Genomic DNA, 26,965 nt, shown 5'->3' with positions numbered 1-26,965 from the left:
TGTACACAACTGCAACCCACGCCAACTCTAAAATGTCTATCGGACATGATCACATCCGAGAAAAGACTGTAAGCATCCGAAACAGACCAAGCAACCCCTGCAGGACAGAAGGGCTGCTCCCTGTTCTGTGCCCTGCGAAATTCTTAAAAATAATAGCTACGGAATATGCACAAAGTTAAAGAGATTCATACGTAGCACGCTCTGTAACAGCCTACACATCGACTTTTAACGCAATACAGTGCTCTTTCTACTAAGTATGTCAGGTTCCGGAAACCCCTCAGACGAATTAAGTCCCCCTGAGGTCCAGCCTATCCCAGGCTGTTTTTGGCGGCAACCATCGGTACACTTTGTATGTTAATTCTTTTCCAAACTCCATCCCACTGACTAGTCTCAATTTCCTTATCCTCCCATCTTCATCCTGCATCCTTTCATAACTCCTCAAATACCGAATCTTCGTGACTCTTGTCCTTGGCATACGAAAGGTTGATCACACTTAATTATATGGAGATGATTAGCTCGAGTGCAATTCTGTGACAGAATTCGGATACTTAACTGAAGTATACAGTTTCCTAGACCGCTTGTTAGGTATAAGGATGTTCCAGGTAGTGAACAGTTGAAGTTTGTTTGCATTTGAGTGACATTCACTAATGAGATGAAATTGTCTCACATGTAGTTACTTTTAATATTACAGCGAGACATTGAATATTTACAGCCTTTACCGTCGTCCTGAGGCGCGACAATGTCTGTGAAAATAATTCTGGCTTCGAATCTGGCTCATCTTCCTACCCAGATGTACGTTTTTCTCTCGGTGCTCCTATTGTTGAAACCCTCTCCAAGTTCCCGAAAATGCTTTAAAAATACATCAATAATCTCTCATGCAGACTCTCGAATCAATGCCGCAGGTGGTAGGTCAATTATTGATTGTCTGAACCCACCGCCAATGGCATTGATGTTGTTCTCAGCAGCTTCCGTATCGTTGGTGCCTTGGCCTCAATGAGCCACATGTGCGTAACGGGCTCAGGCTTTGCGATTGAGTTGTATAAGAATCTTGAGAAAGGATATGAAAGAAAAAATTGAAAGATGGTTTAAATATCTCACAATTTGAACAGCAGACAGTGAGAGGAATCGACTCACTCTCTCCACAGGTGACAGGCTTGTGTTAACGGTTTCTTTTTCTTTGGGGGTTTACTGTTGTCGCCGCCGCCGTCACTGCCTGATGATTCAGCATCTGCACGAGCCAGCAAACCAGCTGTAGCTTGAGGTGAGACCTGCAAAGGTACACGAGGGACAGTGGACGTGGATTAGGGCGGAGGTGAGGCACTTCCAGCAGCAGCAGCCCCGGCGAATCCTACTGTATCTTCTCCGAGTCCTGAGGTCTTATAATTATATGATGAATTAGCGATCACTACGAATCGACAATTCACCTTGCCAGGTCGACAATCTGCCATATCAGACTACATGAGTGGGATATCCACGTACCACCTCTATACATATATCCCATGCATATACCTACATATTTCTTGTGATCACGAAACTTCTGTGAATTCTTCATCGACCCTCTCATATATCGAGTTCCCCTCGGACACCTTCTTTCAAGATCCATCTTGAAAAGGTCATTGCGCAATCACAGAATGAGACGGAGAGTAGTAGTGTTCTAACTTCTTCTGACTTGCCCCAGATGTCCAGCGTGAAAGTAATCAGCTTCGGATAGTATGTGTGACAAATAACAGTGAGCTGGTCAAGGGTGAAAAGTATATGCATGGACTCGCATTCGCAAGAGAGCAAGTGGTGGACGAGGGGGCTTCGGTCTGTGAAAGGAATGAAGAAAGAGAGGAATAGAGGAAGAGTAGAGGGATGACATGTAGGTTTTGAATATCGGGAGTTATATTCGAGCTCGATAAAATAAGTATTCGATCAACCGAGCTCATTGTGAAATGTGAGAAGCACTGTTGAGTGTTCTATGCTAACAGATGAGGTTTTGCCTTGGGCACAGCCCCGCTTGGGTGGGAGATCACACGAAACATGGTTTGGCTGAGCGTGGAGTGTCTTTTTTCATAAGATTGGACACTAGAATAACACAGGGACACAAAACGAGCTTAGATGAGTTTCGACCGTACATAGGTCAAAAAGCAATAAGCGTCCACCCTTATTGCCACATTTTATCTTATCCTTCTCGTTCGGTATTTCTTCGCACGCTTGCTTTCCTTTTCCTGCATGTCCATGATACATAGGCTCGTCTAACTGTAACATCGACATAAAACTGCCATGGCCTTTCTTGTCTCCACGAAGGCTTTACAATGAGTACCAGGCTCCAGCTCGTCGGCTTATCAACACGATTTCGAAAGGCCTCCCCTCGGGCTGAGTCTTAGTAACGCATTAATGTGAACTTCGCTTTATAAGCCAATGGAAACGAAATCTGGCTTAATAACCGGTCCTCGATTCCCATAACCTGTCCATAACACTGCGATAATGGCCCCAATTACAAACGGTCGACTCATTTTCAAAGAAATACCTTCCGGTGAGCAGCATTCCAAGTCCTCGGACGACCGACTCGCTCGATCTTACTTACCTCCCTTTTTAGGATATCCTGTCCCTGGAAAGACAACTGTGTATGATACATCCAGTACCATTGACTTGGAGAATGAGTCACTGAAAGGAAGTATCCTCGTGAAAACCCTTGTCCTGTCTGTCGATCCTTACTTGCGAGGAAAGATGAGAGCTCTAGAACGAGAATCCTATACTGTGTGTAAACTCTACGAAAAATCACTCTCACCCACCGCTGACAACCCACCATCCTCATAGCCACCATTTTTCATCGATGAACCGTAAGAATAATTTCGACAAATCTCAAGTCTGGCTTGGTTCTAAGACGTTATCGTTTATCGGTCATCTTATCTAGGCTTTACAACTACGGAGTAGGAAAAGTTGTTCGATCTGAAAACCCAGCTTTCAAGGCGGGCGATCACGTCTATGGAATGCTGGATTTTGCAGAGTATTTCATACCAAAAGATATCACCAAGTTGAAAGTCATCGTCAGACCTGAACCAACCCTGCCCTACTCTGTCTATGTGGGAGCCGCAGGTATGCCGGGCCAGACGTCATACTACGGCTGGAAAGAATATGCCAAACCCAAGGCAGTACGTTTAACTTGTGTCTTGATCCCTGATACAACATGATTTGAATCTAATCATAGGGCGAAATTATCTTCGTTTCCACTGCAGCTGGACCTGTAGGAAGGTAATAATAGTGATCCATCTGTATATTTCCATGTAGTGACTGATAACCTTTTAATTTCAGTCTGGTTGTTCAACTGGCCAAACAGGATGGTCTGAAGGTCATAGCATCTGCCGGGTCGGACGAAAAGGTCAAATTTTGCAAAGAGATAGGCGCAGATGTGGCTTTCAATTATAAAACAACGAATACTGCAGACGTTCTAGCTAAGGAAGGCCCAATCAACATGTGAGTATCAACAGCTCAAACGTAGATGTACGTCAATCTCATCTGCCACTTCGTAGCTATTGGGACAATGTCGGTGGCCCTACTCTCGAAGCTGCGATTGGAAACAGTGCACTTCATGGCAGAATTATTATCTGTGGCTTTATCACGCAGTACAATGACGAAGAACCCTATGGAATCAAGGTATATGCGCGCTCCGTGTCATATCATTTCATTTTCCTTTTCACACCTTTGACAACATCTTAGACCATGCGAAACGTTCTAGCCAACCGACTCAGCATCAATGGTTTGCTTGTGTTCGATCATCAAGAACGCTATTTGGACGAATTCTACGAAGTCATCCCAAAGAAACTCGCAAGTGGGGAGTTCAGGTATACGGAAGATATAACTCGTGGTCTTGAAAAAGGCGGCGAGGCAATCTTAGAGGTACAGAAAGGAGTGAACACCGCAAAGAAGATTATCGTTGTTGCAGATGACTGATGAACGAATAGGATCTCAAATTCTGTATGGGTTACTACAATGATTGCGCTATGTACATAGTGCTTTTGTATCATCATTCTGAATCTTGTCCACTTCCGGACTCTTACAGATCCCACCATTGGTCACCACTTTTCCATTCTTCTACTCCGATAAGCTGTGGAACCTTATGGAATCTCATATCAACGGTACCGCGTAACGATTGCGAAATATCTTATAAGCCATTTGCAAGAAAGATATCTAATCAACGAAGGCGTCGTTTTCATCGCTTTAACAATTTAGCAAGGTTTAGGTGGACACGGGTACAGCCCTGAGGGACAGCGGCTGTACCCTGTAGAACGAACTAGATTTCATGAGCGACGGTATGGGTACAGATAGTCTAGATATCACAGAGAAGGGTCAAGGGAGGGTGGGAAATGGAAAGAATTTGTACGAAAAAACGACGCTGAGAGTCGACAGATTAGAAAAATACTACGATTTTGCATATGCTCTACACACACACCTGAGAGTTCAACAGATCAGAAAGATGCTGACTTGCGAACTCTCAGGCTTGTTGATAAGGGCAAAGTGAGAAACAATAGATAAGTGAGACAAATGACGATGGCTAAGATGCCGAGCACCTGAGTCAGAAAAGGGCAGAAAGTCTGCGAGCGCGCGGAGCGTACCTGACTGACTAGGGCCTCACCGATGGAAAGGAGAAAAGATTCTGAGGCGCGCGGAGCGTACACTGACCATCGGTGAGAGGAGAGAAGATATTATATGCTTAAGTCTCTTACCTCGTTGATTAGACTTTTGTAAACTACTTTTTAAATCCAATTAAATACACTGGGAGGAGGATCATTGGTTCATCTCGGAGGTCACTATCTTATCTAGATTCACGTTGTCCTATGTTTGTCCGTACAGGTATCAAGGAGGTAGACACAGAAAAAAGCAACGACTCATTCATCCTTAGCTCACGCCGATAGCAACTAGTCCATCGGGATCGAGAGGATGTAATCGTTCAAGATTTTTGAAAGTTCGGCTGCTTGAGGACTACAAGGATTGTGAGGCTCCTCACGTCGATACATCTGCTTATTTCCGACACGATGAGGATCCAGCTGGAAGACGAAGCAGCCGCCCAGGTTTGGTTAGAGCTTCATGGCTACGATCCCTGGGATGACTGCGATACGTACACAGTCTATCTAGGTCTATCTCCTGTTCTCGACGATCCACATGCCACAATTATAGTGACTTCCGCCCATTTGGCAATGAGCCCATAAGGTGGTTGGGCCCGGCTGTTCTCTTGTAGGGGTCCGCCTTAGGCGGAGCCGCGTATCTATCTATTTATCTATCCAGTCATCATCTATCTTTCTCTGGGTCCTTCCGACCACCTCATGACCCTTCATGACCTTGCTATACGTATCAGCCATCTGCTACTTGTGAAGGGTTTTGTGAAGGGTTTTGTGCAGGATATTGAATTAACATACCCCGTTGGGGACACACCTTGCTTGCGTCTGTCCGCCGATAGGTGAGGGAATTTGGTGTGGGGCAGGTATGTAGAGTGCAGGGTCGGAGTCGCACCGTTAAATGAAAGGGCTGCATCCGGATCGCTTTTGCCCTATAAGACAACATGTGACCCTGTTCCCCGTCGGAACGGACAGAGATAACTTTAAAAGGAATTTTTGCACGGGCGCTTGAGGTGTAGCCTGACAAGATTGATGTTTGTCAAACGCCTTTTCAAAAAACCCCTCACTCTTTACATCGTTCGCCCGGCGGATCCGCGTCAAATCATACGAGACCCGATGATGAAACAGATGAGTATCATTCTGCCATATTATAGATACATATAGTGGACTTGCGCAACTCGCTCTCTATCTAACCGTGGACGCTGGTTCGGTATGTCGTTTTTTTGTTTGGGACTTTCCTCCCACTGACTTGGATGTTATGCAAGTTCGCTGCAGTTCACTTACAAAAAGTTACACTTGGAAATTGTCAGGCTTATTGTGTTCAAAAATTCACGCTCAGAATTCGGTATGTATGGTATATATTCTTTTTCTCCAGCGCATTTTAAATTTTAATGCAGACCCCTGTACATACAGCTCTACATCGGCATATCTCCAACTTACCCTATATCATTCTCACACACCCTACACATTACGGATGGTTTTCTTCCCTCGTTATCTGCTCGCGCGTCTGTTAGCCCTATGCGTTATTCTACATGTCGCTGTCGCCATTCCTGTGGTCCACACTTCTGCAGGGATTTTAGAACGACGCAAGCCCACAAAGGCTACACTTGGTAAGCATTCTTTCATCAAATCGTTTGGCATTTTTAGCCCGACCTGTGAATGCCATAGATGAGTTTCGAATGCTACAAATCCGAGTTATAGCTTTCGACGAGAACACGGAAAAGGTTGTTAGCGTAAACCCTAATCTGCTTCGGGAAGATCATGACAAATCGTGGCTTTGTATTGGTTCCAAGTGTTTTCATCTTAAAGCATCGCCATCAGGATTGGAACCAGAAGAGAGGATAATGAATGAGAAAGACCTGGGCCCAGGTCTTCCGATCGGTGTCGTCTCCTTTTTGTCCCGAAGCCAGAGGGATGAGATATTGAAATCCTTTGGCACAAAGGTTATCAAGGCGAAAGAGAACAACTTGTCGTACATCCAGGAAGTGATTGCGGATTTGACCGCTAGCTGGAAAGAAGGGATGACACTTGGGATAGACAATAGGCCTCCGTATACTACCCACGATTCTAATTATGTAATCCTCAATTTGCGGACAGTTCATGTATGTACATCATGAAAGCTTGTAGTACCCGCAAGCGCATGTGTGTGTGTAGACCTGACGCTTCTACTCTTTCTTTAGTATTGTCGTTCAACTTGCAAAGTAGGATGAAATACACGGAAGATATAAGTCGAGGTCTGGAAAAAGGCGGCGAGGCAATCCTGGAGGTACAAAAGGGGATGAACACTGCAAAAAAGATTACTGTTGTTGCAGATGATTGTAGACCTATCGATACTTAGACCTATCGATACTTCAGCGTACTTAAATTGAGAACACCACTCAAATTTGCCGAACAAGACTCCACGGAGTGTGTTGGTCTATGTCTCAGTCCCAACCAGGTAGGCCAGGCCGCTAGGAGCTCCATTAAGATTTTCCCCGAAACAAACGAGAGTAGAGATTGATTTCTACACCAAATCAGCTGGACTTTTTCGTGTCCCTCTTCTAATATTTCCTCCAGAAGCAGGAGGCGGGGGTGTTCCGACTCTATAAAACGATTGGGTTTGCCAAGGCGCATAAGTAGCTGCATTAGCTCTCCCCTTTTCTGCTGTATCATCGAATTCGTAGTCATCGCTTCGCTCATCAACATCCTTCCCCCAATAAATCCACAACTGGACACCAAGAACACCATTCAACACGAGTGCAAGCGCAAACCCTGCACTGACTAGCCAATCTCCGACTTCCGTCGCCGTTGTAAATAATCTCGCCAGGCACCCGACGACCTGCGAGCCGACAGCGAATGCGCTAAGTTGGCCGGTTGATTGGAAACGATAGTTCTGGCGTATTTGAGGCACCTTCGATGTGAGTGAGAGAGGTAAGGTGGATAATTGGAGAAATGCTAGTATAGGCATGGAGGAATAACAGACGATTAATATGCCTACAAGGAGACCTAATAATGCATATGATAGCTGAGCGTTTCTTCTCCTGCGAGCATGGCGAAGCGAGGGTGTGTAAAATATGATGAGGAATGTGATGAGAATATTTTGAATGGTAAGGAAGAGGTTCTCGCCGTATGTTGAAAATGGGAACATATTTCGGAAGGAGTAGGATAAGTTTATTCCATAAGCAAGGGTTTCAAGAATGTATGCGGAAAGGGAAAGTCCCCTTGCTGAACGACTCCGAAGAACTAGAAGGATAGAAGGACGTTACAGCGCTGTTCGCACCATTTCGCGAGACTTCACGCACTGAGAAGTAGCTGAGGAAGCTTCATAACTGATCCACCGACGACTATACCAATTCCCAATGCTTTCGAAAGAGAATATTTGAGGCATTCAACATCTTGGATGTCTAGATTCTCTACTAGTGACGTGTAGCATTCCTGCGTCGCATCAGAATTAGAATACCGAGCGCAGAATGGAAACGTACTGTTCCTATTATTGAAGTTCCCGTGTCCCGTATAAACCAAGGCAGATTTCGAGTAATCGTGGTCATAGTCAAAGAACGGCCTCGGTAGTCCCGGACCGGCGCCAGCTAAGATGACCGCGAGCGAACCGCGAGTGTCCCTCTTTTGCCATTACGACTGGAAAACTTTCATCTTGTCCCAATCACTGATCAGTTGCATACAAATTCTGTGCGCTCATGAGCTGTACTTATTCTGATGCTACTAAATTTCAATCGGAAGTAGACAGCGGGTCAGCGTATTTTCTTCGAAAGCCTTCCAGTACTTAGCGCGGTCCTAATCTCTTGAGTTTATACTCAATTATATATCGAACATGAGCACATATCCCCCGGCATAGGTATAAACATAGCGCAGTCTGAACTAGAACTCTGACACAATCTCAACATGTGCTAAAGCTATCAATACCAAGCTCTCTTAAACCACCCAGTACGTGACTTCGTTCTATGGAGCTTGAAGTTGGACAGGTCTCGGAAGCAAGGTCGATTCATCAGCGATCGCACTGGAATGGCCTGTGGCCGATGACATTGATGAAGACAAGTTGAAGGCTGGACCAATGAATCCACTGAAGGGAGATTCATCCCTTTCTTCTGCCATGGCTTGACATTCCTTGATGAGCTGTCTAAGCTCCTGGGTATGAAGCCCATCGTCGTTCTCTTCGATAGAAGGAACCTCAACTTCCCATTCGTCCGAGTATCCTCCCGAGGAATATTCCTCACTGTCATTAGCCTGACCATCCCCCTCCTCTTCCTCTTCCTCCTCCTCGATATTTTCTTCTTCCGCATCCAGTGGTAGCTGGCCAAACTCTCCACCAGTACAGTCTTCTAATCTGATATTCGACTCGTGACATCTATCCCACCATCTTTCCCATCGATCCATACCGTCTACTTCATCGTCCTGCACTGGACCGTCGGCTTTGTTCAAGTCATTCAAAAGTGTCCGGCTTAGGATCCTTATACACCGTAGTTGTGGGAATTGAGCCCGGTTCAATGCACCAAAGTTTAAGTCATTTGAACGGCGTACGACGCGAGACCGGAAAGGTTCTTCGGAAGAAAAAATCCTTGCGTAACCGACACCAAATGCATAGAGAAGACCATGTAGTCCAATGGTGTGGATTCGGGGATGCGGCGTGTGCGTAAGGATACTCGTCTCATTAAAATATGATCCCAGGCTCAACCTCATGGTGTTGCTCTGCCGTCGTCGCTGCCTCGATGCGCCATCCGGTTCAGAGTCATCAGTGATCGGGATTCCATCACTGGTAGTGGCGGGTAGTGTTGGCGCCTGAAATCGCCAATCCGCATTGAATGAAAATACTTCAAGCTGGGGACACAACTCCAAAATGTCGGGGACTTCCAAAGGTGGGATCGAGTTTATGTCCAGAACCTTTAATTTATCCCCATGTCTCTCGAGGAAACCAACAATGTCAGGTGTCTCGGATCGACTATTTCCGCAATCAATAGAGAGATTTCGCAATCCAGGAAGAATCCAATCCACAGCCTGCTCGAGGAATTCGGAAAAGCTTCCGCGTAAGGTGAGCTGCTGAAGGTATGGCAGATTCAAGGCGACGTTCTGCGCAGAGCCAAGATGTAGAGATTCATGTATTTCGGTTGTATGGGTAGGTGGATCAAATTCGATATGCGCTGCAAGGACGAGGGGAAGCGAGTCTAGTGCCCAGATGATCTTTGGGATGGCTTCTGCCGAAACGTGCCAGTGAACAGTGTGAAGGGCCTTCCGAGTGTATTTGAAAAGGGAATCAGCTACCAAACCGAACGTGGCGCTGGGCATGGGCCATTCGACAACGAATATGGATAGGTTAGGACAGTGTTTGACAATAGTTGTTAGTGCATTACACATGTCATCTTGAGACGCCCCTCTATTAGGTGAGGCATAATATCGAGTGAGATGGATACGCTTGGTCCACCATCCTAATCCCACAGATGACTGTTCTGATTCATTCTTGATGTTTACGTCTGATTCCAGGATTCTGCAAAGAAGGTGCAGCCGAGAGGGATTATCGAAAAAAAGACAGCGGTAGAGGAATTCAGATCCCAGACGACGCCAAGTCCTACATGTCAACATGATAGCCTAACACCGAACAAGTTATCAAGAGCGATCTGAGAAAATCTTCGTAAATACTCACTTTCTTAGTGGCATAACTCCTCCTCTGTATAATATTGATAGCCTCCTGAGGAGATCTCAAAGCCCACTCATCCAACGCGTTTTGGAACCATGCAGTTTCCGCCATAACCGTTGGTAGTCCATATTGAAATATCACATCCTCATCGGCGGCGAGGTCAAAAATTTGAGTTAGTATTTCGTCTGGGAGTTCCATGTTTGGTAGGCTCTTTACAGCAATAAAACCAATACTCGAGTTAGTATATTGAAGATTCGAGGAAGAATTGAGGGTCACAAAATAGGAATGGTGGAAGTTCGATTCAACACCGCTGAAATGCGCACGTGGTCGTGCAATCCTGCTTCTCCGAGCTCCAGGAGGCTCCAGGTTGTATCACGGGCTTCTACGGGTAACTTACATGCAAATCTTGCTTGTGATAGTCTTTCAATTTGATGCAAGTACTTTTGAATCAATTCCTTGTCAGCGCCAGGTCGACCGATGAACACGGTGACGCCGCCTAGGCCACCCTGCGCTGCCTTCCGAAGTGTTTCGGAAAACATGCCTGAGGACCGCTCATACAAAGTCTGTATTCTGGAAACTGGTAAGTGTTGACTGGGACTGGCCGTGGATCCTCTAGCTCTGGTCGCTGCTGGTACAGTATCATGCTAATTAGCAAAACATAATATTGCGAATTGGAACCTACTACTACTGGCACAATGGCAATTACCGATTGAGCCTGTTGATATGACACTGCAGTGATTGCTGATCTTATATCACTTTGCGAGCGTATAAATTACCCTTCGTTTGAGCGCGCTGTACTCCTTTGTCATTTTCCCTCAATCGTCTATTCGCACAGAGTATCACATCCTCTGGAATGTCGGTCCCACAATCGTTCCCGAACTCTACTGATCCGGCTGTCCTTGACGTTGAGAGTTATGCGCTCTGCGTTTTCTCTGCAGAGGGTCAAAACCCTGATATGCAAGGGTATGCTGTCCGACTATCAAATTTCATCGTCAATGTTTGTCTAGGTGTGTAATGTTGCATCTCATTGGAAATGTTTGGAGAATTGAAAACCTACTATTAGCACTACTTATTCGATACTCGGAGGAAAGTGTTTCAGAATCGGTCTCTGCTCTCCTACTGCAGGTCTATACCCTCATGCTCTGCGCCTTCATCAGCTTAATTCGAAAGCAGCTGTCAGTAGCGGATGCCCATTTCGCCCTCACCTCGACTGTCTCTCCGCTTGCTGTTTACCTTCTCTATGCGTCTGTGCGGAAGGTCCTAAAAAAGCGCTCTTATCTCTTCCGCCGACTGGGTGATCATAGAACATATCTCACACTATCATTGCTACTGCTTCCAATGTGGACCATTATGAATTTGCTGATTTACTTCGCCAATGTTTTTTCGAACACCTGCGCTCCCGTCACTTTGGCGTCTTGGCTATTATTTGAAATAGAAGCAGTGCTCTTTTCATTCATATTTGCCTCTGTGTTCGCTGGAATTATAGTCCTTGTTTGGATATTCTATTCCCTTCGGCATTTCCGCGATATTCGTGGAGAATATCGGAGACACAAAATGAAAGCTCAGCGTTGGGCGAGGTTTAGTTGGATCCAGTGGTTTCCGTTGTCCTTCAAATCCTTTGTACTTGCACAATGGTAAGTCATTGTAGCCAAGAATGGAAAGCAACGCAGCTCATATCTTGTGTGCATAGGGATGTAATCACCAAGAGTCATCCTTGGGTATTGACATTATCTATCAGCACCACCTACGTTATTTGGGGATCCTCGTTAATCCTATATGTGTCCGATTTGGGTGAATTCTATCACGAAATCGTTGCTGGCATTCAAGCAGATAATGGTCAACCTGTGACTCCTTATTCTCCTCCAGACGGGTACGATCCTCTTGGATATGGACAGGTAAAGTATTCGATTAACATCATCTTGATTTTAGCGAGTTGATCACGATTCTTGAAGCTGCTCGCTGCTGGCGTTGCTTTCTTGCCTCTGTGGCAAGTTTTGTGCTTAATCTGGGAAAGCCGAGGGCACATGCTGGCTTGGATCAAAAGATATCCTTCCTCGCTTTGGAATGGCATTATATTCATCTTTACTGGTCATCGAAATCCCTGGGAAAAGGTGCTCGCGAGAAGAGCAGAAGATGGAACAACCGAGTCGATATATGACACCCTCCCACTCACGGGTCCAAACGAAGACGTTAAAACGATTAAAAGGACTTCGACGTTCGCATCCGAACTTGAAGAAAAATTCGATACCGAGACATTATCAAATCCTGCTTGGAGATCAACAACATCGTTGGATTACTCTACGGCACACCCAACATCGACGACGTTGTATGATCCTTATAGTCCAAACAGGTCGTATTAGGGAATGAAAAGATAGTGAAATTACTGAGTGATTTCTAAATGCACACTGATGTACACCGCGATGAGCAACATAATTGCAAGAACCGGGAGAGACAAGTTTGACAATTCGGGAAGTTGAGAATTGTATCTTTCATAGGCAAGAATTGGGCAACATGTTGAATCCTAGTGGCACATAGCTGAGACGTGTACAAGCATGAATGGGCCACACAGACCTCGGAGGTTAATTCATTTTCGCTTCTTATTCAGCATCTCATTCCCGAGTTGTGCAAGGAATTCGTCGGCATCGTGTTGAGAACTTGACTTGCCCTTGCCTTTGTTCGGAGGAGGCTTTGAAAAAGTAGCCGACTCTAACGCAGAGAACGGGTCTACCTGTTGAGGGAGACCGGGCGTCTGTGAATTCCGTATGAGGCTTGTTGTAGTACCGGAAGTGGATGCAGAAACTGTGTCAGGCTGAGGTTCTTCAATGACGGTTCGGGTTCCGACTTTCTTGCGTTTCGCATCTAGCATTTTCCTCCGTTCCTCCATTTCTCGTTTCCGCTTTTCGGATCCTTTAACCGAGCTTCTCACTTCAGGAACCTGCATTCCCTCTATCTCTCCGGGCAGAACATCCACGGCACCCATTTCTTTCCTGATAGCATCTGTTTCGAGGTGGCGGGATTTCAACTCGTTCAGTCTGGCTTGACGAGTTTCTTCGTCTGTCGAGAAGGTGTAGGATGCAGCGCCCCTGTCGCGAATCTCTGAATTTGGGTCATAATGTTTTTCCAAAGGATTGTTCTCTTCGGAATGTTCGTTGATTATTTCAGTGATACGATCCTCAGTATGTTGGTATGTGGGGAAGTGGTTCTGGAGGATCTGAGCATTTCCTGTAGGAAAGTTAGGAGAGAGTATGCTTAGAGAAAAGGTGACTGACGGATGACGCCTCTGTAGGAGAGAAATATATGAATTGTGCATGATCTTCTTGTCTTAGATAAACTTTGGCTTACCCATCGTCAAATTCTTGAGTTTCATCATCACGTTTGGCCAGGCGAGGCACTTCAGAGCGACGAGCTGTCCGATTTCGACCATATTCATCCACATATTCTATCATGGGATCGTCCTGATTACTTTATTTAGTATCAGGTATTTGTTTGCAAAACAGATATGCGCACCTCGTTATTCGGTACAGGAACGGTCAGCGACTCGTCGACATCGTCGCTATCTGATTCCCATTTCGAATCGATGCCTTTAGCATCGAACTAGAGTACATTTCAACCCAAGATAGCGCAATGAGAGAACTGACCACCTTACATCCACCAACAAGGCATCATATTGTTTTTCGGTGAGACCGGCAGTCTTTCCCTTGACTAGCTGATGGTACTTGACAGATTTTCGTTCCAATGAGATTCTGGCGTTTTCAAGGGTAGGCTTGCTGACACTTTCCTGCTCTACGAGATCTCTTGCAGCACGGGATTGAACACCTTTGTTCGGAAGACTCCACTTGGTCGGTTTCTGTTGAGATAATTGAGCTAGCTGCAGCGCAGTTATTTGAAGTGTTATTACCTTGTCAGGACGATTGACACGGCCAAGCGTGTATGTTTTGCCTGCAGCCTTATCCCGGGCAAATTCATCCTCCTTTTTGGAAATTTCCGCCTTTAGATCGAAAAGAGAATTGGTGCTGACGCCTTTTGACTTTGATTTGGCACTGTGCATGTCTCAGTATGCGAATACAAGAACCTGGCCAGAACAAAACTGGGATGGATGAGGGAAAGGGGTACAGCTCATCATGTAAGCATATGTAAGCGCCAATAATCAGGACTTGATTTCACTGTCACGATCAGTAACCGGGTATAACTTAGAGTGCGCATATTTTATGTTCATGATCGCTGACAACTCAAAGAGCTTAGCTCAAACATGGGCAGATCAAGCAAATCCCTCAAAAATGCTCTAAATTCTCAGCAATCGCGATTGAAAGTCAAAGAAAAAGCGTCTCATGCAGCCCAAATAGCAGAGCAAAAAGCTCGAAAGCTGGCTGGAGGACCATCAGCGTCTAGCAGATCTAAAGCAAATCAAACCACAGGGCAAAGGAATGAAATTATACGCGCCCCAGGGAAAGGGAAGAGGACCCTACCTTCAACGCAAAAGCCAACTATACCATTCCAACCTACCGATACTATCCTTTTAATCGGTGAAGGTAATTTTTCCTTCGCCCATGCTCTGGCTCGACCGTCACCTTCAAAAGCGGAATTGGCGCATCTAGCTCATCTACCATCGCAGAATATTACTGCAACTGCGTATGATACCGAAGAAGATTGTTATGCCAAATATCCCGATGCAAAAGACATTGTCGCGGACCTTCGGGGGTGGGGAGTTGAGGTGCTATTCAGTGTAGACGCTACAAAGCTCGAATGGAATACAGCGTTCAAGGGGCGGAGATGGAGCAAGATTGTTTGGAATTTTCCTCACGCGGGTACGTTCCCTTGTTATACTTACCATTGCGCATAAGAATCAAGTCAGATTCCTTGCATGATTAGGAAGGGGCATCAATGACCAGGATCGTAATATCCTATCAAACCAAACGTTAATTTTAGGCTTTCTACACTCTGCCGCAAAGTTCCTGAAGCAGGGACCAGTACCATCTGTTGCGGGACGGAAGAAACAAAAAGCTAGTGATGAGGATGAGGATGAAGACGAAGAAACAGGCGACGACACGAGGGATTCTCTCGAATCCGGAAGCTGTAGAGGCACTATTCTAATCACTCTTCGAAACGTTCCACCATACACTTTATGGTTTGTTCATTTTTCTTGACCTTGACCCAGCGCTCACACCGCACAAAGGGATGTACCCAAGCTAGCAAAGAATCCGCCCTCCTTGGCACATGGAAGCACATCTTCCAATCCCCGCTACATTATCCTCAGGTCTTTTGTTTTCCATCGAGAAATCTGGGATGGATACGAACATCGTATGACTAAAGGGTTGAGAGCCCATGGGACTGGCAAGACGGGCGAAGGAGGAGAGGATAGGACTTGGGAATTCTGTTTGAGGGATATCCCGGACGTTTAAATCCTGTGTATTTTCCTTAGACCATAATCGATATAGCAAGTTATAAGACTTGAGTAATCGAAACGGGCGCTTACACGATACTTGAATTTCATCAGCGTCCACCAAGTTGGTACGATCCCCTAATCCTGGCTTTTGCTCGGAATGCTGAAACCTTGGCAAAGGCTGCGCTGTTGAGCCCACTCAGACGACGGAGTCCTTTCCGGGGGACGCATCTTGGATTGAAATTCAGATGTTTTTCTTTACGCCCTATGCCTGGAGCGGTTCTTACATCTGATTCTCGTCTTTGCATCCACAAACGTTTTACGGCCACAGATATGTCTACTATTGCCGACAGAAGGTCTCCATCCAGTCTCCTTCCACTTCTGCAGTACAAGTCTTAAATCATTCCGTAGACTCCACCAAGAGATCGTTGACTTTACTTCCTACATCCGGCCAACGTCCGCTGAGACTGTCGTCCGCAGCACCCTTTACAACGCTTTGGAACAAATAATAAGACGCGCTGTGTCTCCTCAGGCGTTGTGCTCTATCGAGCTTTTCGGAAGTAGTAAGATTGGATTGGGGCTTCCTGGCGGGTGAGTAGTATCATTCTCTTCGCCGGTTTTTATGCATGCATACGACAGTGACATGGATATTGTTGTAATCACCAAACAAGACCACTCAACTTCCAAGATCCACAAAAAATTCGCATTTAGGGTAGCAGACCATCTCAGGCGTTCGGGGGTCGTACGTGCGGGGTTTTCCAACGACACGGGTGAAGAGGGTATACAAGTAAATCATTTTGCCCCTGTACCAATCGTTAAATGCCGGTCCCTAAGTAGCTGGGGTGAGTGCTGGGAATCTCTTCATACTCTATGGTTTCCGAATCCATATTTGCAGGCAATATTCCTATCGACATATCATTCGCTCAAGAACAATCTTCGAAGTCTGCAGGCACCCTTGTAGCATCTATCATTCAAACGCATCTGGAATCCCAGCCAGCCCTTGCACCTCTGGCTCTCGTTCTCAAAACATTCCTGAAGCAGAGAGGCCTAGGAAGTGCGGTGAGCGGTGGATTAGGCAGTTATCCCTTGATAGTGATGATTATCAGTTTCTTACAGGTGAGTAAGGTTCACCTTTGCCAGTCTGTACCCAAAATATTGACTCTTTTCAATTTTTATAGCTTAACCCCTTGCATCTTCCGCCTACATCTATTTCTAATACATTAGATGGAGGTGTCCGTTCCCTTGGCCGACTCTTGACCAATTTTTTCGTTTACTATGGGTCACTGTTTCCCTACGATGAAAAGTATATCAGCATCGCACCAGCAGCTACCAACGCGAACCACGACCAAAATATGATCACTATGGATTCAAGCTCAGGTTTTTGGGCAAATCCCTCTTTGATGGAAGAGGGAGAGATAATCGAGGAAGAACAGACAACGGAAAACAAAACAGTATTTGGATCTGGACCAGCGTCGGAGCGAGAAGTGGGCGGGCTGAAACCTCGCGCAGGTGTCACTTGGATAAAGAATACAACCTACGGAAAGATCGCAATTCAATGTGTTGTTGATCCCAGTGAGTTTCCATCTGCTTTCGCGTCTTATTTTGTTCTTGGAATATTATATATGTGTTCTTACCGACATACATTCTTTCAGTGAATGACATCGGCAAAGCCACATCAAGAATGAAGAACGTCGTTGCGGCGTTCAAGGAAGCTGCCACAATTCTGCTATCACTTCAAAATGAAGATAGCGCTGATGATATCTTAGGAAAAATCATACATTTGAGTAACGAAGTGAGTTGTATGCTACTTTTTAAATTTCTTTCGCTCATATTCGGTTAAAATATACAGGCTACCGCTCACCGTGCGCAAATCGAACAAATTGTGAAGGAAGACGAGCTGGGGAGATTTATTACGAATCACACAAGACCGGTGAAGGCTAACCACAAGAAGAGACCTGGACAAGGACTATCGCCATCACCAGCCCCTGCGATAAAACCCAGGACTAGAAGTACTAGACCAAACGGAGAAGAAAACCCCGAACCGAAATATATAAGGGAAGCTACAAACAAAAAGGTCAAGGTACGGAAAAAGCAGAGAAGCAAGGTTGATGTGATAGCTTCAGAAATGACATTTCAGATGTAGACTGATGTAGTAGCTAGTACATACTTGCTCTCTCTCCTGGTCTATGCTATAATCTAGTATCGCCAGTCCTATTGTTCTATGAGGCGTGCGTTCTGCCTTTTTTGACCTAAATTTATGGCAGGATGCATATGTATAGTTACACTTTGACTGTGAATTCTTTCTGAACACTCAAAATTTACACAACCTGTAGATACAACTTAAATACATGACTAGTGCCACAACAGTAGTGCACAAAAACCACTACGAAAGTGGACAAGAAAAGACTGAATCATAAAAGTATGTACTACACGCGGGTAACATTGCGATTGTAATCACGAACAGACCACAAGCAAGGTTTCTGTCCATTGTGGTAACTAACGTACAGTCCTAATAATACTTTCAACATAATTCCCTCATGTAAAAGCATCCAATCTTGATAACAACTACATGAGCAAAGCCAAACAGCACTGAAACCCATAGTCCATCGAACCAAGTGTCTGAAACTGCAAGTACCAACACTATCACCATGATTACGAGATCAAAACCACCTCCAATTCCGTGAAGAGACGCAGTCAAACATTGGCATGCCATAGTTAAATGAAATACCTATGACACAAGTAAGATTCAAACACTGTTACATCCCAGATGGAATACCTTACCTTGATCACTAGAATGAAGGATTTTGTCGTGCGCATACCCAATTCTTGAACCTTATTCATGCCGCCAAACGGACCCAATTTCATCTGCGCATTGATCCACAGTGTCTGAGGCAGCGCTGGTGCAGGGAGAGCCAACAACGCTCTTCCTGAGCGCAGGGGTTCTACTGACACCCTCCTTTTCTCAGCAATTGGGCTTACTTCTCCTTCACTCGAATCATAGTCACGCGCATCGTGGTATACTAAATCCTCTTGGGAGTCCTCTCCTTCCGTAGGAATCCTGGCATCCTCGTCGTATCCGCTGATTCCGCGCTGCTCAGTCTGACGACTCGTCCCTGATACGGATGAAGATCTGTTCGAATGGAAAACTAGAGGGGTGGAAAGAGACAGGGCTGAGGAGGATCTGGGATGAGACATAGCTCGAGGTCTGTAAACAGGCACCAGAGAAGAGTTCATGGAAGAAATGGGTTCTTCGTATGCATGTACCACATTTGGAGAAACACTGTCGGCGTCAGTTGGAATTGTCGTGCGTGTGTTATAGACGTTCCGTGTGAGGCTAGAACCATAATTTCGATAATTGTCCGGTAGTGGATCTAGCTATGGATGGAAATTGAGCAAAAGATGAAAGTGATGAAAAGAAGGAAACGTACCATGCCTTCGGAAACAGCGCTCTTCACCTTCCTACATGCCGGTCTCTTGCTTGCAATCGGATTGAGTAGGTTTTCTAGAAGTATCAATATTGCCCGGGGGAGTTTTCGTCCCTCAAAAGCCTCGATCAAGGCTGGGGTACTACGGAATCCAGGATAGGCCAGTACCTCTTCCTCAAGTCGATCCATCTTTTCGGCTTCGTCGCGAGCCGGGGGTCGCCGCACTTTAGGATGGTTTGAACCGGGATTTTCAGTTCCTCTCGGTGTATCCGAGTCTTTCCCTACTCCATCTGACGCATACCTCCATGGTAGCTTGAAAAATAGCATGCGGTGCAGTATCATTCCTAACGACCACATATCCGCTTTTGAGTCGATTCCTTGCAGACGCCCTGTATCGGGCGAGGGTAGAGATTCCGGCGCGGTGTACTCAAGCGTACCAGTGTTGCCCGAGCGGCTACTGAGCGATGACGCGAGCATGTCACGAGAGGTGCCAAAGTCAGAAAGCATTGCGCGAGGGCTAAATAATGAGGGAGTCAATATTCATTCACTGATTGAAAAGCGAAATTCTACTTGCATCATTTTTCCTCTTCCAGCATCCCAGGTAAGCAACACATTTCCTGGCTTCAAATCGAGGTGCAGTATTGACCTATCGTGCAGAAAAGCCAGCCCTTCAACAACATCTCTGAATATACTGTGTACTTCTTCGGCGCTCAGGAGATGTACCGGGGTCCATGTTTGTTGCTGACCAACATCGGGTGTAGATTGCGATTGTTGAAATTGTGTCTCCTTTCGAATGCGTTCCCTCTCTTGCGGAGAGGCACGCTGGAAAGCACGGAAAGCCCGAATACGCGCTGAGCGAGAGTGCAGGTCAGATTCCTCAAACTCTCCACTTGATACAGGTGTGTCTATATTGACTGTGAGTGGAGCTGCGGATGGTAGTGTCGTAGAAGATGAAGATGAGCCCGAGAGAGATGCATCACTCAAATTCAGATGGACGGAAGAGCTTGAGTTGAGGGGGTCCATGTTCTCCGACTGATAGGGATTGGGGAAAAACTGTCCATGCCTTGGTTCTCTTCCCAACCGAACATCAATATAGTCATCTAGACTGAAAGTAAAAGAGAATAAACAATGAGCTGAGAAATGTCAGTGAAATCAGTTTTCACCTTCCGCCATCAGCCCATTGCATTAAGACGCTGAATAAATGGGACATGTCATCAAGAATTTACTTTCTGGGATCACAAAGCAAGGCTTACTGCAGAGTTGGTACTTTGGGACCAAATGAGGAAAATTGTGATGACTCTAGCCAGGCATGACTGGTGGTACATCAATGTGACTAGCGTATTCTTGTAATACATAAGTCATTGCTCACTGGTAAGTGATGATATTTGGATGGTGCAGTCTCTCAAGAAGACGAACTTCACGAAGTATGTTTAACAGATACGAATGCGATTCGCCAACAGCGATCTTCTTAACGGCAAAGTGACCAAGTGCATTCCCGTCAAGCATGTGCTGGATAAAACACTCAGCAACGACGAATACACTGACACAGTTACATTGATACACACAGCACACAAAAAAACCGAGCCGTTTGCACCCATCCCGAGCTTGCATTCTTCTTTGAAGAAAGCATTGAAATAGCCTTCGGCCAGAGTGCCGGGAGGAAATACAGTCCGTCCACGACTATTGTCTGTCTCCTCCTCCACTTCCTCCAGCGTGGGTTCCACCAATCGTGACGAAGTCCTCGGACTTGGTGCTCTTGTTGATGGAGTTGAAATAGTTTCATTTGAAATGGCCAGCAAATGAAAGTAATTAGAGGCCCTAGTAACATTATCCTCGTGGTCATGTTCAACTCGTCCAAAGGGCAGCTCGAAACCAAGCGGAATTGGCTGTTTGCAGTAAGGACATGGAGGTCGAGGCTTAATTGCGAGTGCATGCGAAGTTGGGTTGTACAGAACAATCTGATTTGAGTCATGAAAGATAGGCCGCCATTCTGAGTCAATGGGAACGAGAGCAGCAGTAGAGTTCGACATCCAATTGACAGAGAAAGAGCTAGTAACAATGTCAAGTGGTGGGGAGGAACATGGACACGTGCACGGTGCCATGCCTCAGGACGCAAAGTCGGTGTGATTCGGCACTGATATTGAAGTCATCATAGAAAGCGTCTAAAGACTTATCGAGCAGCGACTGAAAGAATAGCACAACGTATAACAACAAATATAACAATGGATGTCAGTGGACGGGACGAAGATGCTTGGTAGGATCGGTATAACAGTGAGGATGATGCGTGCAGAGGAGATATAAGAAATAACAGGAAAGCTGCTGAGAAGAAAGAACACAATAACCAAATCAATTTACTCTTCAAGGTCATCAGAAAATGTGCTATGCATTAGAAGAGGGAAATCGAATGTTATGAACCAGTTCGCGTTGACCGCACGAAATCGGTGAAGTATTTTCGAAATCCTTTCGGATCTAGTTCGCGCATCTTTGTCGTCATATCGATTGCTGCATTCTGTGGCCAATTCTGTGCAGGCAGATACACGTTAACGAGGTAATTGTCCGCCTCCGACCCTCGAGTTTTAGAGACGGTTTGTAAGAAATTAGCAATCTCATGGAGAACCTATCGACTCTCATTCAAGTTTAATTCAAATAGATACTGTGGGTGACTTACCACAGTGACTTGTCCGTCTTTCAAATTCAGATTAGGAAGCGACGGTACCCCAAAAGCTGTAGGCACCAGTCGTTCATAGATAAATCTCTCGAAGCCAGGTATTCCCATGTCGTTCAAAGGATTATGATTACTATTTCCGTTAGCAGCAGGCGGTGTTGGATTCGGTTGTGCCCACACCGCAACGCATCTCGACAGTAGGTTGAAGGCTGCTCTCTGATTCGGTGGGTCCGATGTGTCCTCCGCTAGAATCCGCATTGTCTCCATTAAGGAATCAAACGAAGAGTTATTTCCTGGTTTCCAAATGAGAACTGATATATGCCTTAATGGAAAGATCACGTACGTGGAGAAATAAAAACTCCTTGCAATTTTGTGCTCATTACACTGGTCAGCAACCCTATGTACGCCTTTTTTATTTCAACGTGCATTCTCTGTTCATCTGAGCCGGAAATAGGCTGACTCAAGGTAGTAGATATATGTGTCGTCAGTGGCCCAATGAGCTCATCCAGAACATCAAACATATCGTCCTACAATCAAGGCTGGATTAGAAATCCACAAGAGTCTTGATAACGCAAGCCTACCTGAAGTCTAAAGATGAGCAATCCAATGAAGTTCATAAAATCAACCAGCTCCGAGGGCTCAAAGTGTATCAGCAGATTGCCCATGAGGGGCGGGATGAAATGTGTTACATGTGGACCTGCTGTGGCCAAGATCCTCGCAAAAGCGAAACGCGTCTGTCAACGTTTCAGTCCACGTGAAGGAGAACAGTGATGCTAACTAACTCACCGCATCCCTGATGACTTTAAGAGCATTGGTGTTTTCTAAACAGACCAGAATAGCCTGAGCGATCTCCGCGAACACGTCCACGGGTGGTAAAATGTAATCATCCGGCAGTGGCGAAGGGTAGTCTGGGAATCCTTTCGCGATACTTCCCAGCGCCATCATTAAGTGATGCAGTTGAACAACCGGTACAATCTCTGACCCTTCTAGCCCTGACCCTCCGCTGGCCAACTCTTTAATGTTCGAGCTCGCGGAGCCCTGCAAAGCGCTCGACAAATCATCCATCAGAGGCTTTACAAAACTAAGCAATAGCCCTTTCTGTTCTGTCGGATTTTTGAACAACAATGATATCAGTATGCCCAGAGTCTCGAAAAGGTACAGTTGCGCATCGAAAGTGGGACTCTTGACCGCGTCCGTTAGTAAATCAACTTCTACTTCGTCGGGTTCTGGAATTTGAACTTCGATAGCCAGCAGGTCGCGAATGCTTTGTGAGATGTTCGGAACAAATTCCAGCGGGATATCGGTTCTGCTTTCTTTGATAAAACGATGAAAGAGATAATATACCCGCCGTCTAAATGTAGGATTTCCATGATGAATACCTCTATTCTTCCAGGATCAGGAACCTGAGCTATTGAGAGAAAAAGCCAACGCACCGAGTATCTATCATAGCTTCTAGGGTGGGGACGATGCACTCTTTTCGTACTTTGAAAAAGTCATTGTAACGCGAGACTGTCTCGAAAAATTGCAAGGCGACGGTTTGATGTGGATACGCTGACATGCCGGACTCCACTAGTGCAAACAATAGCTCTCCGTGGGTGGTGAGAGGATATTCTCCGTAGTCTATGGATTTCCTTGCATCTTTAGGGACGTCCTTGGGTATAGCGGGGGCGAGACAAAATGCAGCACGACCCTTTCCACCAGCTATACAATAACGCGTCACGAATTATTGCTCGATCATCCGTGACACCACGTACTCTTGTTGATCTCGCCGAAAATATACACTAAATATATTCCTAACTCTGCTTCATTCCACTTTACTTCAGCGCGATTTTTGTATGCTTCGATGGTAGTGAGAGCATACTGTCGCACGGAATCAGTGACGAGGTCTTGATCTATGGCAAGGATCGAATCCATGAATATTCGAAGTTCCTGCAAGTTCCCATTAGGATCAGTTGAATTGTCCCGAAGAGTATAAAGAAAAGAGAACCTTGCGCAGTCTCTCAAACTCGTCGTTATCGTCATCGTCAACGTCTGTCGGATCCGCCTCCACATCCCACTTCATTTTTACCAAAATGACTTGAAGGAGTGACGTCAAAAAGTTTCGCCTGTCCGCCACGATTGGCCCAGCGGATACTTTCTTGGAGCGTTTGTACTGAGGATAGTCGGTCTTATCAAGAGAAGCACACTAGAAAGTGACAACACTTACTGCACTCAATATAGTGTGTAGTAACAGGAAAACAGTTGAGCAAGTGTCGTCGTAATCGTCTGACATAAATCGTATGATAATTGGTAATAACTGTTGCAAAAGATCGTTCGCTTCAGTTCGCACATCTTCCGCCGGACATTCCTGATATTTCGTTAATCTTCGTCCTAAGGTAGTATAAAGAAACGATGCACCTGCAATTTTGTTAACTCCAGCCCTAACGCATTTAGTAACCTTCCCAAGGATTCCCGATATGATTCCTCTCCCTCGTCTGTATTTTCCCCTCGCTCTCGCTGTTGTATTCGCGTTTTTGCCTCTAGTGCGTCGATGACTCGACTCAAAGAAAGAACTTTGATCAGCTGAAGTTTGTCTCCCGGCTCTTTCAGCCCTTTGGTGACGATTTTGAGTAAAGCACCAGAAGTAGCCAATCGAATAGGTAAGGATGGATCCGCGAGAAGCGAGAAGAGTAAGGGAACTGTCGTTGGCGTCACAGTCAGACTAATATCAATCCAACCTAAGTGACCAGGTTAGATAAGAGCCAAAAACTGACATCTCTGCTGGCACACGCATTCGAGGACAATTCTCATCCTGAAAACAAAGCAACGGCCAGCAGAGACCCATCAAACGCACCGACGTATGAAGCGAATGTCCGTATTCCCCAATCCACTACTTCTTCGGCGTCCGCCAATTGTCGTTCTGAAGGTGAATCCCCTTGTTTACGCGACATCGACATCTTCTGAGCAGCTTCCGAAACTATCGCCAGTACAGCTTCATTAATGCGCACTGCGTCGCGCTCCCTGACAGCATCTCGCACACGACCATCCCGAGCTAATCGTGCTGGATTGTGTGATCTTGCGGCTTTGATCATCTGGTCCGCGACTTCACCTGAAATCTCGACGATTAGATGGAAAAAGAGGAGAGAGACATGTCGGTTGAAGGTAGCATCCGAGGAAGCAGACGCTGGTCGTATGAGGGAAAAGAGGTCGGCGAAAAAAGATTGCCACTGATCGACGTAGGTGCAAAGGAAGAACAGAGTGAGGGTATGTGAAAATTTGTTTCTTATATCTAGAATGATTGATTTAGTGAACTATAGCGACATTGTCTGTTTCATCACAAACAAGAGGCATTGGCTTCTGCGGATCCATAGATATATTCAGATTGGACGTAAGAAAGAATGGATTGCTGGATGATCTGAAAATATTCTAGGTCCAAGGAGTCAAATCTGGACGCCAGAAACTATTAGTCTCTGGAACAGTTACTCAGATGCCAATTCACGCACCGATTATCAAGGTACTCATTAAGCACACGCAACGCAAAAAAGCGAACCTGGTCCGAGTATTTCCTTGCCCCTCCTGATGTTGTGTTTAAAAATAAGGGAAGAGCCAGTCTCCAACTTTCCGAAGCGTTTTGCTCGATCGAATTAAGATACACCATGGCTTGCTGGTGCAGGGAAATTTGTGAGGGATCCGAGGCGATCGTAATAGCTTGGACGACTCGGTCGATTTCCTCCTCCATGGTGGAAGAATTCAATTCAGGAAGGGAACACTTGTCGAAGCAGAAGGGAAGCTGGTTTTCAAATGACTCGTTTGCGACACGTACGTATAACTTGAACAAAACAAAATGCCTGATCGTGCGTCCACCGTGTGAACCTTCAAGAGGGTCATGTACTCCGAATATACTTGCAGTACAGCGTTACCAGGTAACTCAATCGCAACGGGAATGACAGCATAAACACAATTCATTCAGAGGAGCTAAGGTAGCCTTAAACAAACTACATTTACACAATCAAGATGCCCTCCAGAAACAGCTCATTGACCTGGCATTTTCAAAAGTGCATAAGGATGACCTGGGGTAATTGATTTGAGGTAAAAGAACTATATGTTTATAGTTCCTTAGAGTACAGTGACTGTATGTCACTGCAATGAATTTCAAGCTACATCGAGGCGATGAGCTAAAATCTGAAGTGAGCAATCCAGAACAGCAAACCACAAATAGATATGTACACACCTCCTGGGCCGGGTCGATATACCGACCACCCCCAAATTCTCCCGGGAGTCTTAAAAAGAAACCAGGGATCTCTGAATTCTCTTGAGAATTCAGAGGTCAGCAACGACAAAAACCATTTGAGTGAATGTCGAAAAGCTATCTTCCTGAATAATTCGGGAAGAAACATCTGGGCTGTGCAGCGCACCCCGCAGATATACAATGCCTCGGTACCTAGATATAGACACCAGCTTGTCGATAAACTTTATGCGATGAAACAAGGTGAACTTACAGGTTGGCAAGGGGGATCGTCGTGGTTCGTTCCGAAGATAACAAACAGCAGAAGTTAAACATGATATACATGGCATTTACTCCCACGCCACATGTAATTCCCACGCATACTTTCACACCTCACCTTGTCCTCGGACTAAAGTTAAGTACATTCTATATTTGAGTCTACCCAGCTGGAAGCGGCTTAAACAAAATGCATTCGCAGTATGGAGATACCCTCCATACCCTCCATATACATACAGATAAATGGCGATGCAGAGGTGGGACCTGAGGTATTTGATTTGAATCTTATGGCTTCAGAGCCATGTCAGACAGAGTGTACTGTGGAGTAGGATTCGAAAAACTTCCTACTCCTTCACGTGGCGTTAATGAAGTCCCTCGTCGATGGAGCGTCGTCTGTGCAAATAGATAAGCTTGGAAAAGACACAATAGATGTGAGACACGCACCTTGGGTCTGTTGAGGCAGTACCATTCTAGTCCCTCAAACTCAAAGTTCGATGCAAAATCTGCGTTGCATTACGGCACATTAAGTCGTTCGTGAGTCATGAACACATCCTCTATGATTCTTGAATTAATCAATGGCCATAAATGAAGTCGCTCGTGATGGACATTCTTCCTGCAAAACAAAACATAAAACTCAGTATTAAGATCCTATCGGAGAAGAATAAAACATCATACCATGGAACATGGATTGGTGATACAGTCCCTGGAACTACGGTTCGATAACCGTAAAAACGAGAATTTGCGTTAGATTGTGACAGAATTGTCGTCAGTGAATCAATTACTCGTTCAGC

General features: G+C 45.6%; 12 protein-coding genes across 12 annotated transcripts; 7 read left to right on the top strand and 5 right to left on the bottom strand.

Moving 5' to 3' along the window:
- Positions 1–2,469: 2,469 nt before the first annotated feature.
- Positions 2,470–3,936, top strand: C8R40DRAFT_1070647 (uncharacterized protein; the record flags this gene model as incomplete). The annotated part of the gene is made up of 8 exons (XM_046226249.1): positions 2,470–2,518; positions 2,582–2,742; positions 2,803–2,825; positions 2,900–3,137; positions 3,194–3,237; positions 3,298–3,459; positions 3,516–3,639; positions 3,703–3,936. The coding sequence occupies 8 exons, from the start codon at positions 2,470–2,472 to the stop codon at positions 3,934–3,936; spliced, it is 1,035 nt and encodes a 344-aa protein (XP_046084892.1).
- Positions 3,937–4,598: 662 nt separating this feature from the next.
- C8R40DRAFT_1111780 (uncharacterized protein) lies at positions 4,599–5,493 on the top strand. Its single transcript, XM_046228382.1, has 2 exons — positions 4,599–4,660; positions 4,710–5,493. The coding sequence occupies exon 2, from the start codon at positions 5,019–5,021 to the stop codon at positions 5,190–5,192; it is 174 nt and encodes a 57-aa protein (XP_046084891.1). The 5' UTR covers positions 4,599–4,660; positions 4,710–5,018; the 3' UTR covers positions 5,193–5,493.
- Positions 5,494–5,894: 401 nt separating this feature from the next.
- On the top strand, positions 5,895–6,709 carry C8R40DRAFT_1111779 (uncharacterized protein; the record flags this gene model as incomplete). The annotated part of the gene is given in 4 exon segments (XM_046228381.1): positions 5,895–5,943; positions 6,012–6,207; positions 6,249–6,251; positions 6,269–6,709. Coding segments are annotated over 3 exon segments (547 nt in total), but the record flags the coding sequence as incomplete, so codon positions are not given.
- A 392-nt stretch (positions 6,710–7,101) lies between these two features.
- On the bottom strand, positions 7,102–8,125 carry C8R40DRAFT_1048965 (mannose-P-dolichol utilization defect 1 protein; the record flags this gene model as incomplete). Its single annotated transcript, XM_046224539.1, has 3 exons — positions 7,102–7,820; positions 7,880–8,012; positions 8,060–8,125. 3 exons carry the CDS (start codon positions 8,123–8,125, stop codon positions 7,102–7,104), a joined length of 918 nt encoding a protein of 305 aa, XP_046084889.1.
- A 409-nt stretch (positions 8,126–8,534) lies between these two features.
- C8R40DRAFT_1048872 (uncharacterized protein) lies at positions 8,535–10,422 on the bottom strand (the record flags this gene model as incomplete). Its single annotated transcript, XM_046224530.1, has 2 exons — positions 8,535–10,175; positions 10,231–10,422. The coding sequence occupies 2 exons, from the start codon at positions 10,420–10,422 to the stop codon at positions 8,535–8,537; spliced, it is 1,833 nt and encodes a 610-aa protein (XP_046084888.1).
- C8R40DRAFT_359342 (uncharacterized protein) lies at positions 10,334–10,987 on the top strand. The gene is made up of 3 exons (XM_046234828.1): positions 10,334–10,612; positions 10,688–10,804; positions 10,939–10,987. Exons 1-3 carry the CDS (start codon positions 10,510–10,512, stop codon positions 10,944–10,946), a joined length of 228 nt encoding a protein of 75 aa, XP_046084887.1. The 5' UTR covers positions 10,334–10,509; the 3' UTR covers positions 10,947–10,987.
- C8R40DRAFT_358903 (uncharacterized protein) lies at positions 10,947–12,696 on the top strand. The gene is made up of 4 exons (XM_046234826.1): positions 10,947–11,231; positions 11,288–11,858; positions 11,915–12,119; positions 12,177–12,696. The coding sequence occupies exons 1-4, from the start codon at positions 11,078–11,080 to the stop codon at positions 12,582–12,584; spliced, it is 1,338 nt and encodes a 445-aa protein (XP_046084886.1). The 5' UTR covers positions 10,947–11,077; the 3' UTR covers positions 12,585–12,696.
- Positions 12,697–12,808: 112 nt separating this feature from the next.
- Positions 12,809–14,272, bottom strand: C8R40DRAFT_1048842 (uncharacterized protein; the record flags this gene model as incomplete). The annotated part of the gene is made up of 5 exons (XM_046224529.1): positions 12,809–13,502; positions 13,567–13,679; positions 13,732–13,818; positions 13,871–14,071; positions 14,123–14,272. The coding sequence occupies 5 exons, from the start codon at positions 14,270–14,272 to the stop codon at positions 12,809–12,811; spliced, it is 1,245 nt and encodes a 414-aa protein (XP_046084885.1).
- Positions 14,273–14,396: 124 nt separating this feature from the next.
- Positions 14,397–15,664, top strand: C8R40DRAFT_1111745 (uncharacterized protein). The gene is made up of 3 exons (XM_046228380.1): positions 14,397–15,029; positions 15,094–15,349; positions 15,398–15,664. The coding sequence occupies exons 1-3, from the start codon at positions 14,474–14,476 to the stop codon at positions 15,621–15,623; spliced, it is 1,038 nt and encodes a 345-aa protein (XP_046084884.1). The 5' UTR covers positions 14,397–14,473; the 3' UTR covers positions 15,624–15,664.
- A 207-nt stretch (positions 15,665–15,871) lies between these two features.
- C8R40DRAFT_1172127 (uncharacterized protein) lies at positions 15,872–17,747 on the top strand (the record flags this gene model as incomplete). Its single annotated transcript, XM_046231815.1, has 7 exons — positions 15,872–15,960; positions 16,016–16,195; positions 16,244–16,446; positions 16,500–16,720; positions 16,783–17,176; positions 17,257–17,396; positions 17,454–17,747. 7 exons carry the CDS (start codon positions 15,872–15,874, stop codon positions 17,745–17,747), a joined length of 1,521 nt encoding a protein of 506 aa, XP_046084883.1.
- Positions 17,748–17,961: 214 nt separating this feature from the next.
- Positions 17,962–21,283, bottom strand: C8R40DRAFT_357896 (uncharacterized protein). Its single transcript, XM_046234823.1, has 8 exons — positions 20,595–21,283; positions 20,399–20,538; positions 20,283–20,342; positions 20,193–20,222; positions 19,604–20,134; positions 19,033–19,546; positions 18,386–18,979; positions 17,962–18,332 (listed from the first exon to the last, which is right to left on the bottom strand). The coding sequence occupies exons 1-8, from the start codon at positions 21,129–21,131 to the stop codon at positions 18,126–18,128; spliced, it is 2,613 nt and encodes an 870-aa protein (XP_046084882.1). The 5' UTR covers positions 21,132–21,283; the 3' UTR covers positions 17,962–18,125.
- A 153-nt stretch (positions 21,284–21,436) lies between these two features.
- On the bottom strand, positions 21,437–25,412 carry C8R40DRAFT_1049219 (ARM repeat-containing protein; the record flags this gene model as incomplete). Its single annotated transcript, XM_046224550.1, has 13 exons — positions 21,437–21,646; positions 21,698–21,987; positions 22,038–22,221; positions 22,276–22,428; positions 22,481–23,075; positions 23,128–23,395; positions 23,449–23,623; positions 23,682–23,846; positions 23,901–24,041; positions 24,092–24,411; positions 24,528–24,962; positions 25,016–25,119; positions 25,177–25,412. The coding sequence occupies 13 exons, from the start codon at positions 25,410–25,412 to the stop codon at positions 21,437–21,439; spliced, it is 3,276 nt and encodes a 1,091-aa protein (XP_046084881.1).
- Positions 25,413–26,965: the final 1,553 nt, after the last annotated feature.

Source organism: Lentinula edodes, assembly GCF_021015755.1.
Source record: "Lentinula edodes strain Le(Bin) 0899 ss11 chromosome Unknown C8R40scaffold_24, whole genome shotgun sequence".
Taxonomy (NCBI): domain Eukaryota; kingdom Fungi; phylum Basidiomycota; class Agaricomycetes; order Agaricales; family Omphalotaceae; genus Lentinula; species Lentinula edodes.
The sequence above is the reverse complement of the archived record's forward strand: the minus strand, read 5'-3'. Positions and strand labels throughout refer to the sequence as shown.

What these genes read in the sequence shown, in the direction of transcription:
- C8R40DRAFT_1111745 (XM_046228380.1), top strand. Translation starts at nt 14,474, where the DNA reads ATGGGCAGATCAAGCAAATCCCTCAAAAATGCTCTAAATTCTCAGCAA. An exon ending in TTGGAATTTTCCTCACGCGG is followed by an intron (nt 15,030 to 15,093) that starts GTACGTTCCCTT and finishes TTGCATGATTAG; the next exon opens with GAAGGGGCATCAATGACCAG. An exon ending in GTTCCACCATACACTTTATG is followed by an intron (nt 15,350 to 15,397) that starts GTTTGTTCATTT and finishes CACCGCACAAAG; the next exon opens with GGATGTACCCAAGCTAGCAA.
- C8R40DRAFT_358903 (XM_046234826.1), top strand. Translation starts at nt 11,078, where the DNA reads ATGTCGGTCCCACAATCGTTCCCGAACTCTACTGATCCGGCTGTCCTT. An exon ending in CATCGTCAATGTTTGTCTAG is followed by an intron (nt 11,232 to 11,287) that starts GTGTGTAATGTT and finishes ACCTACTATTAG; the next exon opens with CACTACTTATTCGATACTCG. An exon ending in ATCCTCTTGGATATGGACAG is followed by an intron (nt 12,120 to 12,176) that starts GTAAAGTATTCG and finishes CGATTCTTGAAG; the next exon opens with CTGCTCGCTGCTGGCGTTGC.
- C8R40DRAFT_359342 (XM_046234828.1), top strand. Translation starts at nt 10,510, where the DNA reads ATGGTGGAAGTTCGATTCAACACCGCTGAAATGCGCACGTGGTCGTGC. An exon ending in TGTATCACGGGCTTCTACGG is followed by an intron (nt 10,613 to 10,687) that starts GTAACTTACATG and finishes ATTCCTTGTCAG; the next exon opens with CGCCAGGTCGACCGATGAAC.
- C8R40DRAFT_357896 (XM_046234823.1), bottom strand. Translation starts at nt 21,131, where the DNA reads ATGGCACCGTGCACGTGTCCATGTTCCTCCCCACCACTTGACATTGTT. An exon ending in CCAAATATCATCACTTACCA is followed by an intron (nt 20,343 to 20,398) that starts GTGAGCAATGAC and finishes ATGTACCACCAG; the next exon opens with TCATGCCTGGCTAGAGTCAT. An exon ending in CCCAAAGTACCAACTCTGCA is followed by an intron (nt 20,223 to 20,282) that starts GTAAGCCTTGCT and finishes CCATTTATTCAG; the next exon opens with CGTCTTAATGCAATGGGCTG.
- C8R40DRAFT_1111780 (XM_046228382.1), top strand. Translation starts at nt 5,019, where the DNA reads ATGAGGATCCAGCTGGAAGACGAAGCAGCCGCCCAGGTTTGGTTAGAG.